The sequence below is a fragment of the Propithecus coquereli genome, unplaced genomic scaffold, assembly GCF_000956105.1.
Source record: "Propithecus coquereli isolate 6110/MARCELLA unplaced genomic scaffold, Pcoq_1.0 Scaffold785, whole genome shotgun sequence".
In the NCBI taxonomy this organism is placed as follows: Eukaryota; Metazoa; Chordata; class Mammalia; order Primates; family Indriidae; genus Propithecus; species Propithecus coquereli.
In genome coordinates this window covers 682277-693473 of record NW_012154007.1, presented here as the reverse complement: position 1 = coordinate 693473, position 11197 = coordinate 682277, and the positions used below count along the sequence as shown (strand labels likewise).

At 57.2% G+C, this 11197-nt stretch overlaps 1 protein-coding gene across 1 annotated transcript; it reads right to left on the bottom strand.

The window, feature by feature from the left end:
* Window positions 1-6850: 6850 nt before the first annotated feature.
* Window positions 6851-10736, bottom strand: MSX1 (msh homeobox 1). Its single transcript, XM_012662845.1, has 2 exons — window positions 10035-10736; window positions 6851-7718 (listed from the first exon to the last, which is right to left on the bottom strand). The coding sequence occupies exons 1-2, from the start codon at window positions 10501-10503 to the stop codon at window positions 7276-7278; spliced, it is 912 nt and encodes a 303-aa protein (XP_012518299.1). The 5' UTR covers window positions 10504-10736; the 3' UTR covers window positions 6851-7275.
* Window positions 10737-11197: the final 461 nt, after the last annotated feature.

Sequence of the window (11197 nt, the reverse complement as noted above, 5' to 3'; positions counted from 1 at the left end):
TCATAAGGAGAAGACTAAAAGAAGTGTCTTAATTCTGGGTCCACCGTGGTATACAGAAAACGGTCTTTCATCCTTCCTGATGCCATCCAAGGCCAAGAACACCCCTCCATTTCCACCCCACTCATCCCTGGGTCTTCAGGGAGCTCCCACACACACAGCGTTGGAGGATTGGAACATATGGACTTCCAAGTGCAGCGTGGGTCTGCGAAGGTGGCCAGCAAAGAGTGTGCACGTCACCACCCTGTCCCTGTGCTCTGCACTCTCCATTTCTCAACCACGTGCTCCTGTCGGAGTCACCCATCAGCCTGGACATGGTCCCATTCTGCTGGCCAGGAAACAGGTTTAGAGAGGGCCCGTGGGTAAAGCTATGCTTCACCCTCACTAGCTGTGTGGTCTTGCCTGAGTCATTCGGCCACTCTCTATGCCTCGGTTTCCTTGTCTATGAAGTGGGAATAACAATGGTGCTGCCCACCTGGTAGTGAGGATCCGTTGGCATAATCCCCGAGGAAAATTTAGAAAGATCCTGGCACGTGCAAGGGTTCAATATGTGTTAGCTGCAGTCACACCAGGAGGGAGAGCTATGACACCACCACCTCCAAACTGGGAACACGGGTGATGTCGCAGGCCGTGGAGAACCTTTTCCCTTTTGCTCTCTCAAACCCTGCCGGGGCTCATCTACTGTGCCCATTTAACAGAGAGGGAGTCTCAGAAAGCCCAAAAGGTAAGGGGTCCCGTCCTAGGTCTCAGCTGGCCCCCAAACATTCGCTTCTAGTCAGCGTGGCCGTGATCCCAGCCCAGTCTCCCTCCGGTGGAAGAGCCCCTGCTGCCACGGCAGGGGAGGCTCATCAAAGAGAAAACAGTATCTTTTTAAAAGTAGCGTTGTCAGGGAGGCAGAGACCCAGAACGCCAGAGTCCAGCCCCGCCTTGGCGCAGCTCATCTGAGCGGGGACAAGGAGGCAGGGCGCCGCAGGGGGGTCGGGGAAGCGCCCGGCTGGAGAGGCAGGGAAGCGGTTCCGCGAAGAGGCGGCTTTGAGGTCTGGAGGATCCTCCTCCAGCTCTGTAAACGCAGCAAACTCCGCCTGCAGCGTCCTGCGCGCGCACACACGCACCGTCCCGCAGCTGGTCGCAGCCCCCCGGTCCAGCAAACTTGCACCCTGCTGGGGGCGGAGGACCGGGTAGAGGCAACCCCTGAGATCTCACTGCCATGGCCTCCTCGTAAAGGCCGCCTACACAGGGCTGCCCCGCCTGGCTCAGAGGCAAAGGCGGGGGCCCCCTTCCGTCTGCCCCTAATCAGGCCCCAAAGTGAGGGCAGACTTTTGAATTCGCTTTTAACTACCCCCCAAAAGCAGATGTCTATTGCGCCCCCACCGCGGTGCTCTGGACCCTGTGCACTTGGCTTTAAGGGCAGATTCCAAAGCCTTGGAGAGGCGCAGTAACTTGTTAGGTCACCATCCAGAGTGGGTAAATCCGAATTTGGGTCCCGTCTGAGTCGTCGGCCCAGCCCGACTCTTTCGGAGTCTCTGGGGAGGCACAAACACAATCCTTCCCCTTTGATATTTGTCTCTTTTAAGTACAGTACTCATAACCAACGTTTATTACTAGCACTGCCACGAATCTCACAGGGCATTTCATTTTATTCCCTTAACAATAGGGTAAATTATTAGGACAATTCCTCATTTTGTATATGGGAAAACTGAGGCTCAGAGAAGTTAAATAACTTGCCCAAGGTCACACAGAAAGTATCAAAATCAGGATTAATACGGGATGATCTTACTCCAGGCAGGCGACGACACCCCCCTAACTGGTTGGCTGCTGGCTGTTTCTCGAAGCGCTGCCTTCTGTGTCCTGAGGAGGGGGAATGAACATTCCAGATTTTGTGCTTGGGTTCCCCTCCCCAGGGCGTCGGGTCTGATTCCTGGGAAGCAAAGCCTTCCTTCCGAAACCCTTCGCCAAGGTGGGAGAAGGCGAGTGTGCAGGACGAGGTGGGGGCCAGAGTAGGGTCCCCAGGCGGAGAGAGGAAAGCTGAAGTCACTTTGCTGTTCTTGGAAGGCCACAGCGTTAGGCGATTCTCAGGCCTGCCAGTAAAAGCTCTGCGCGCGTGGGAGCCAGACCGGCACCACAGGCTGGTGTCCTCCGCGCCTCGCAGGTCCTGGCGGCGGCACCCAGCGAGCTCTGAGCGGCGCATCTCACTTGCTCAGTTGAGCTTCAGGGCCAGGGCAGAGTCTCCACGTGGCTTTGCTCCGCCTTTTCCTGGAATCTCTGCGTATGAAAGTCTCTACGTATATCATTATCTCTCCCCAGTATGTCTGTCTCTGGGTCTCCCTTTTCTCCCCCCGCCCCCAATATTATGTGTGTCTTTCTGTCAGAAATCCTGTAGGGACGTTAGAGGGTGGCCTTGAATGTGTTCGCCTATATAAACTAGGGCTGCGTATGTTGGGATGTGTGTTGATTGTGGGGGTTGTGGTGTGTGTTGGTTTTGTGTGTATAGAGTATGTAGCACATGTTGGTTGAGTGTGGCTGGGTGTCTGTGTTGGTGTGTGTTGGTTGTATGTGTATGTGTTGTGTGCGTATTTGTGGCCCTTGCGTGTATGTGCTGGGTGTGGTTGGTGATGTGCGCCGATTTTGTTTATGTGCGGTGTGTGTCCGTTGCCCTGTATGTTGGTGTGCCGGGTTGATGGTGTGTGATGGCTGTGTGCACGTGCACTCGAGACCTTCTGTGTCCCGGAGGTGGCCGAGTCCAGCGTCAGGCACCCAGGACTGCACTGAGCAGGCACTGTGGAGCAGCGCTGCGGGACCGCGGGCCGCGGGAGGGCGCTGCGGAGAGGCGGACGGGTGTGAAGGCGGAGCCCTCCCAGGCCTGGCGAGGGGTGGTGTGCGCCGCGGGAGGGGAGCGCGCGAAGGGGTGGAAGTTTCAGGATTCTGGAGTGGGGCTTCAGGGTGCTCTGGAGAGTGGGCACTGGCGGTGGTAGCTGGGGGCAGGTGCTTCCCCGGCGCCCGGCGTCCGGGCCTGGGGGACTGTCCCGCTGTGCGGCGACGCGTGCTGCTGGGAGGGCGGGCCCGAGCCACAGAGGCCCCGCGGCCCTGGGGGCACGGCCAGGCCGGCGCCAGTCGCCAAGTTGAAAGGCAGCCGCGGCCTCTACTCGCCGCTTCCTATTGCGCCCCCCGAGGGCTCCAGGCGAGGCGCAGGCCTGGATCTGGGCTGGGCTCACCTCCGGGCCTGGGGTCACTAAGTGGGGTGGGCGCGGCCGTAGGATTCGCACTCGCGGCCCCCGCCTCGCCAGCAGCTATCTTCCTTCCGCCTCCTGCTCGATCTAGAGTCAGCCCCGGGGTCAGCGATCGGAGAAGCGAACCCTAAAACAAGACGCCTTTGGCTCCAGCTCTCCAGCCCCAGCCCAGCCCCCCGGGTCTCCCACTGCCTGGGCCCTGCCAACTTCCGTCCAAAGCGCCAGGCGCCCCAGGTCACTTGCCGCCGAGTAACCTCATTCCTATCCCGGCCTCCACGCCACGGACCGCTTCGGTCTCGCCAGCGTGCTCAAAAGCTGAGTTTGCAGATTGAGGCTCCTCCCAACAAAACGAAAACGCTTTCACAGCGTACAGGGCCACTGAGAAGCCCCTCTCATTCCTCAAGGGACAGTGCTTGCTCACGGTCAGAGCTCAAAGGAGCTTAATTCAGAACTAGGGCCCGGGTCCCCAGCGGCGAGTTTCCCAGCGATACGCATTCTTCGTGGAAGAGCCGTTCAGGGACTAGGGGACCCTCAACTAGATGCTCAGTGCCGGGAGAGCGTGGGTCCCTAGCGAAATCCGTGTTGGAATCCCTGCTCTGTCCTTTACCGGTGTGACTCTGGGAAACCCACATCTCTCTGCGCTATAAAAATCTCGTAGGCTGGTTGGGCGCGGAGCAGGCGGCACGCTTGGGAACTCCCCGCACACGGTAGGATCTAGGTAAATGCGGGTTCCTTTTCCGCCTCTTCCTCCGAGCGCGATAGGTGGCGGCTCCTCGTGATCTATCCGGCATTTCTTGCCAGAGAAGAAAATTCGTCCATAAAGGACCAGGCCCGGGAAGCCCCTGCCCACTCCGCCCTCCCTCGCTTGATAATCAAGAACTCGAGTTCGAAGGACTGGGGAGGATGAGAAGCAGTGCCCGGAGCTGCGCCGCGAATTCCGCCTGGACTGGGCTGAATGTAGCTCAGTGTTCACCGCACACCAGCACACCACTCTGATCCGGCACCTCAACATTTATTGAGCACCTTCTGTGTGCACGCCCTGTCAAGGGAGGGAATTCGGAAACAAAAAGGGGGCAAACAACGGGCTAAACTTCGAGAAACAAAAATGGGGAAACGAAAGGGCCCGTAAGTGGAAGGAAATTCCGACCCAAGGCGGGCAGCCAGAAGTGCGGGCGCGCGCGGACCGGGGTCCCAGGGCAGCGGGCCCCTTTCGCCCCGGCGGAGGCGCAGCGAGTGGGGGCGGGGGAGGCGTGCCCGCCTCGCCTGCAGCTACCGCCTCGCTGGAGCCGCGGCGCGTCTGCAGAGCGCGAGCCGTTGCTCATTACGGCAATTATGTTGCTCTAAATTTGCCTCGACCCTAAATTGCCAAACTCCAAGGAGCCAGGAGGCCAGGGAGCGGGGCCGAGGAGACACCCGATCCCGCCACGCCCCGCCATTCCTCTGTCAAGGACGCGCAGAAAGGACTCCAGTGCTGCGGGCGCACCAGGAGCAAGAAAACGCTAACACACCGGGTATTCTCTGGGAGCCCTCCCGCGCGGGGGCTCACTGACACTCCTCAAAATCCCGGGGCGGAGGGCGAGGATTCCCAGGCCCATTTCACAGATGAGAAAACTGAGGTACAGAAAGATGGCGTGATCTCTATACCTCAAGGTCAGGCAGCCAGTAAGTGGCAGGCTTGAACAGCATTGAACCACATAGGCTTGTCTGACTTCGAGTTCTATACTATAACCACGACAGGAAAGCCGCTGGTGATGTTCCGGGAACGAACTCGGAAGGTTTGTGGGAGCCAGGTACCTTGCGCGCCGTCATCCGCGGGTTGCTTAATATATAGAGAAAGAAAAAAAAAGTGGCGAAGCACCTCAGCCTTCAAGCGCCTTTAGAGGGCCGCATGGGCGTGGGAGTCTGAGACCTTTTTAGGCGTAACTCCCTTCTTTTGGGGACGAAGAGGCGCAGACCTCTTGAGGCGGTCCTTTCAGAAGCCCAGAGGCCAAGACCAACAGCCTCGGGCTCTCCCTAGACCCTCTGGTGGCGGCAGAACTGCACTCCACCGCAAGCTTTTCTTTCTTTTAGGGAGAGGGCTTGTGACGAGTTCAGACTACAGCCGCAAGCAGGGGAGACAAAACTTTTGTCGGAACTACGGAGGCTGGAGCACCCGAGGTCCAGATCACTCGGGAACTTGCCCGGCGCCAGCCTGCCAGGGTGCGTCCGCAGGGCTGTGAGCGCACTTAGGATGCCTCCGCCGACCTGGGCCCCTGGGGCTAGAAACCGCGCACCGAGCTCTGCAGACTGTGTTTTCAGGGTCTCCACCTACCGAGACGTTCACTCCTCCCCAAGGCCAGGTACTTCGGTTTCAATCAACCTTTGGTCTGCTAGCTTCCCTTCTTTAACGGCTTGCCGAAAAGGCTGCCTGGGTCCGCCCTGGTAGAGTTTGGAGGCACCGGCCACCGCCCGAAGGAGGCTGCGGGAGGGGGTGAGCAGGTCTGGTGAGAATTAAGCCGCGGCCCCCAACACGAAAGAGAACAGAGCGATGCCCGGAACTTAATAGGCTTATTTACTACGGGGTCATTTTCTGCCTTCAGTGTCCTTTCAGAATTCCCCCAAGGCCAAACTTGGTTCTCATGGGAATTTATTCTCCTGGATGCTTGGGCTTGAGAGAAAAAAGCTTGTGAATGTTTGGGAGCAGGGCCCCGGAAAAGGACTTGCCAAGGCGAGAGTGTATGTTTGCCCTGGGTTTTCTGTAAAGTTTGATTTTTGTTTTTAGCGGTCATAATAGGGGGTGTGAAGTCGCTCACATTCTGGCAGCTCAAAATTGGTTGCACAAACTGCGTGTACAATGGCAGTGACTTAGAGAAGCAAAGCAATCGCTTCCATCCCCTACCTGGCCTCCTGTGGGAAAAACAGGTTTGCAGAGGTGGGAATTGTCTCGATTAGCTGTCCTACAGTCATCAAACCATTTGGGTGATTTGCTTTGTTTTCATAGACAGGTTAAAAGGAGAGAAAAAAGCAAGAGTTGGTTATGGGTCGCCTGAGCAAGTGTCAATTTCAGCTTAAAGTGAATTGGAAAATTGAGCCTAATTATCCTGGGTAATTGCTTCAATTCTCCACTTGACTTTGCTAATGCAGATCTGTCTGGTGTGTTAAAAAAGACACCCCCTCTGTCCCTGCATATCCTGTTGGCATTGTTGAAAATTGCTAGTGTAAAACTACCATCAAACTGAAAAACAATTTTATATGTGGAGATGGCAAGAAGTAAAATTAAAATATAAAACTAAATCAGTAAAGAGAGTTTTTGTAGTTTAAAATTAATTTATTTAACAAATATAGCTATAATATAAATGATGATAAAATTTCAAATATACAGTATATTACATAGTACACACAATCCCTCCCAATGGGATGCTTGAGAGCCATGAAAATGTACTGTTAAATAGAAAGAGATTTTTTTTTTAATTTTACAATTATTTTTTCTGGTACTGGTAAGAGAGAGGTCCCTTCAACCTACCTTTGCAATGCATCTGTGTATCCCCTGCCCCCCAAAGCAAATGTTTTGCTGTTGAACTTCTCGTAAGTTTTCCAATGGAAGGAGCTGGGGTCCATCTCCCCTGGCTTGCTCTTCTCTTTCTCGAAGACTGTTCTCATTTCCAAGATCGTCAAACACTAATTTCTCTATGATTTTCCTCACTGGTGTCAGGACAGCAGCTATGCAGGAGATGTGGCCTCTAGTCCTGTTCAACCACTAATTTTGCTGGAGACCCTGGATAAATCTCTTAACCTCTCTGGCCTCAGTTTCCCCACCCTTAACTCAAGGGTGTAGATCTAGATTCTAGGAGAGCGCTAAGGGACCCTTCCAGCCACTTTTTGGAAGGGGATCGGACTTGGAAGAGTGAACCCAGGGAGTAACCAAGGCAAAACCGGAGCAGTGTGAGGGCCAAAGGGAAGGCGCCCAGCGGTGCTGCGCAGTGGAGCACGTCGGGACACAGCTCCTGCTGCTTGCAGAAGACCAGAGCTGCAGGGATTGGCTGGCCCCACAGGTGGGCGACCCGGGGACCTTCTATGTCAGGTGGTACATGCTGTAGCCTACATGGGCCGTGTAGAGTCCCACGGGCGCCACCGGCAGTGCGGCGCGCTGGAAGGGGCCAGAGGCACCATAAAGTGAGGCACCCGCCGCAGCCGCTACAGCTGCCGGGCCGCCGAGAGGGAAGGAGAGGCCGAAGGCAGCTGGTGGCAGCATGGGCTTGGCAGCCATCTTCAGCTTCTCCAGCTCTGCCTCCTGTAGTCTCTTTGCCTTGGCACGGCGGTTCTGGAACCAGATCTTCACCTGCGTCTCAGTGAGGCTGAGTGAGCTGGAGAACTCGGCGCGCTCAGCGATGGACAGGTACTGCTTCTGGCGGAATTTGCGCTCCAGCGCCAGCAGCTGCGCGGTGGTGAAGGGCGTCCGCGGCTTACGGTTGGTCTTGTGCTTGCGCAGTGTGCAGGCTGGAGGGCTGAGCCGCCCTAAGGAGCCGAGAGAGAAAAAGACAGGAGGTTAAGGGAGAGGCGGTGGAGCATAACCGGCCCATGAAGTAGTAATAATAGCCAATAACTACCAGATATTGATTGTTGCCAGGTGTCTTGGTGCCAATCATTGTGTGAGGACCTCGGAAAAGATTTTCTCCAATTCCCACTGCAACCCCGCAGGGAAGAATTTCTTGTCTATTTTTTGCAAATGTGTAAACTAAGATTCCAGGAGAAACATACCCACATTCAAGGCCCCAGACCCATGCTCAAGGCCCAAACACAACTGGAAAGAGGTGGAACCGCCCTGACGCTGCTCGGAAGACTAGAAAGGTCTTTCACGGCAGGCCTCCTCCCACAGTCACACACAGAGGGAAGGTGGATGTTAACACAGATGATGAAACTGCAGAAAGAGGCCCTGCACCCAGCTCAAGGGCACGTTTAGTTTTATGCATTGGCCTAACATCTGTGCCCAACAAGTGTTCAGTGCCAAGTTAGGCTGCAGTTGTGTGGCATAGAATCCAGAACTCCACATGTGACGGGACTCTTTCCCCTGGGACACCCCATTCCTACAGGGTTCTAGAGTCAGTCCCCAGTAGACCAGAGGTGGAGCAACAGGAACATCTTGGAGGTTGCACTGTGACCAATTCTCCTAAATACATAAAGTGTCATTGTGAGTGGGGGAGAAGGGGCTCCTTCATTCTAACGGGACTTTTTCTTCTGATTGTCTCAATTGTTTCTTGGACCTCTCCCACCCCTGGCACCTTGGCCCTCTGGCCACACTCAAACAAGTATGTGTGTTGCACCGGCACGACTGAGGCTCCGCTGCCTGTGGCCCAGTCCATGGAGACCAAGGGTGTCCAGCTGTCTTTTTTCTTCTTGCTTCAAAATTAACCTCAAGGCTGGGTAGTAAGCAAGCACAGAGGTGGAGGGCTAGCGCAGGTCAGGGTTGGGGCCAGCGGGGCGCTGAGACCAGATAGAAAGTGAAACAAATTATTCCCAGGGCAACAGGCATTGATTGGAATCCTGGGACCCAAGGCCCTAACCAAATTCCCAAGTCTCGGAATGGACACTTTGCCTGTGCAGCAGCTTAACGGAGTGAATTCAAACCGAGGCTGTTTCACCATGCGGGTTTTGCCTAACTATATATTTCCTCCACCCTGCACTTCTTAAAAAAGGAAAAACCTTTGGGCGCTCAGACCACCAGGATGTGAGTCAAACGAAATCTCATGTTAACATCCCCCTTCTTCCCCGCGCGAGGCCACCGCGAGTCCGGGAAGCAGTTGGCCCCCGACTCACTTTCCGTCTGGCCTCCCGAAGGGCGGACGTCGAGAGAAATGTCACTATTTTGAACAGCGACTGCCCTGCGCGGGGCCGCCTTCTCCTGCCATTAGGCCCAGGGAGGGACCGGCCTTTCAAAGACGTTTAATCCCCAGATAAAAATCATTCCTCAGCATCACGCCATTGAATTCGGGCTGCTATTATGCAGCACAAAATAATCGGAGGAAACGAGGAAAACTTGGGAATTTCCCGTGCTCCTGAAATATCTCCGAGCCTGTTCACTGGGCAGAGAGGCCACGGAGCCATGAAGCCTTCGAACTACCCCCAAAAGTGCCTTTGGCGGCTGGAGTCCACTTCAATGGGCCCAGTCTGAGATGCATGGGAGCTTCCGACAGGATTAGAGGGGGCGCCTTCCCCTAATTGACTTGGTGCCCCGCCCCCTCCACTGGAACCTGAGTGTCCCCTCCCCCTAAATCATCCATCCGCCCAGAGCGCCAACTATCTGCCTCAAACTTCAAGAGAGGGTAGGAGGTGGAGTTTTGTAAGGACTTTGGAACCTCCTGGCAAACAGGTATTTTTAATTGGGTGGGGTTGGGTGAGGTTGGGTGGGGAACACCAGGCTTCTACAAGAAAGTGAAACCGAGAGCACTGGGAAGATGTCCACATTGCTCGCACCCATCTATTGGGGTAAGGGTGATGTAACAGAGTTTGGGATCAGATGAGGGGACATGGACTCCCGGGGTCGTTTGGCGGGGTCAGGAGGAGAGGGTGCCCAGACACCGGTATCCTACAAGTTAACTCCCATCCGCAGCGTCATCGGCCAAGACGAGGAGGCCTGGAACCCTCTTCCTGGGTGGGAGTAGGGAGAGGATCCAGTCGGCCTCCCCGCCAACAGAGCCCTAGCACTGACTCCAGGTACCGGCTGCAGGTACGCAGACGCCCGAGACAAGTAGGCGCCGGCGCGCGGCCTGGCGCCCTCGGGTCCCGCACCTCTGCCCGGCCCCCTCCCTTGGCGCCTGGGTTCTAGCTACTCACTGGCCGGGGGCGGGGAGAAGCGGGGGCTCTGCATCCACGGGGTCCTCTCGGGCTTCTCGGGGCTCTCGGCTTTGATGAGTGCGTCTTCTGGTAGCTTGAGGAGTCCTCCCACCGAGAAATGGCCGAGCGGCCGCGGCGAGGAGGGCGCGTCTGGGGCGCCCAGCGACCCGGGCCGGACGCCCAGGGGCTGCGTCGAACCGCCCGCCGCCTGCGCGCCCTCCGAGGCCGCCAGGACACTCTCCTTGGCCCCTGGCTTCCTGTGGTCGGCCATGAGCGCCTCCACGCTGAAGGGCAGGAGCGAAGGGGACACTTTGGGCTTGGCCCCCTCCTCATCTGCGCCCATGGTGGCCGCCGTAGCCGCGGCGGCGCTGGAGGCCTGGCCCGCGCCTCCCCCCGCCGACTTCCCGAAGGCAGAGTCCTCTACTTTGACACCGAGTGGCAAAGAAGTCATGTCAGCAGCCGGGGCCATGCAGAGCTGGGCCCCCTCTCCAGCCGCAGCACGGGCCAGCCGCCGGGCATGGGCTTCGGGCTGGCTGGGAGCGCGGCCGGCCTAAGGGAGCGCCCGGGGCCCTGGCCGGGCGGACCCTCGCGCGCTCGCCTCCCGCCCCTCCCCAGAAGGCCAGCTCCGACGCGCTGGGCCTGGCTCCGCGCCCCGCCGCCGTGCAGGCCGAGTTCCCGGGAGCACCCGCCGGCTCCGGGTCCGTCGCCCGCTCCCCAGAGAACTTGCTAATAAGGCGAGGCCAGCGCGGCTGCGGCCAATCAGCGCGCGAGGGGGCGGGCCCGGAGCGATCCATTGGGTCGAGCTCCTGGGACTTGCCCTGAGGCGCGCTGGGCCTGCGGGCGCGCAGGGCTGGGCCGGGCCGGGAGAGGACAGGAGAGGGGAGGGGGTACCCGGGAAACTTTCGTGGGCTCTAAAGCCCTGGCGGCCTCTCCATCTGGGTCCCCCGGGTCTCTATCTTTCTGTGATCCTGGGGACTTTCCCATGTTCTGGTTCCTTCTCTTCTGCCCTCCTCTCTCCTCCTCTTCCCTTGCAGCCCCTCTTTCCCACTCCTTTTTCCTGCCCGTTTCCTTGTATCCCTCCTGTACCGCTTCTTTCACCTTTTTCTTCAGTCTGTTGCTGTTTCTCTCCGTCCCCCTCTCCAAATAGGACCCCCCTTTCTCTA

Excerpts from the sequence above, each read along its gene's own strand:
- MSX1 (XM_012662845.1), bottom strand. The coding sequence starts at position 10,503 with ATGGCCCCGGCTGCTGACATGACTTCTTTGCCACTCGGTGTCAAAGTA. Across the intron at positions 7,719-10,034 it reads CTTCTCCCCGCCCCCGGCCA|GGCGGCTCAGCCCTCCAGCC; the intron begins GTGAGTAGCTAG and ends TCGGCTCCTTAG.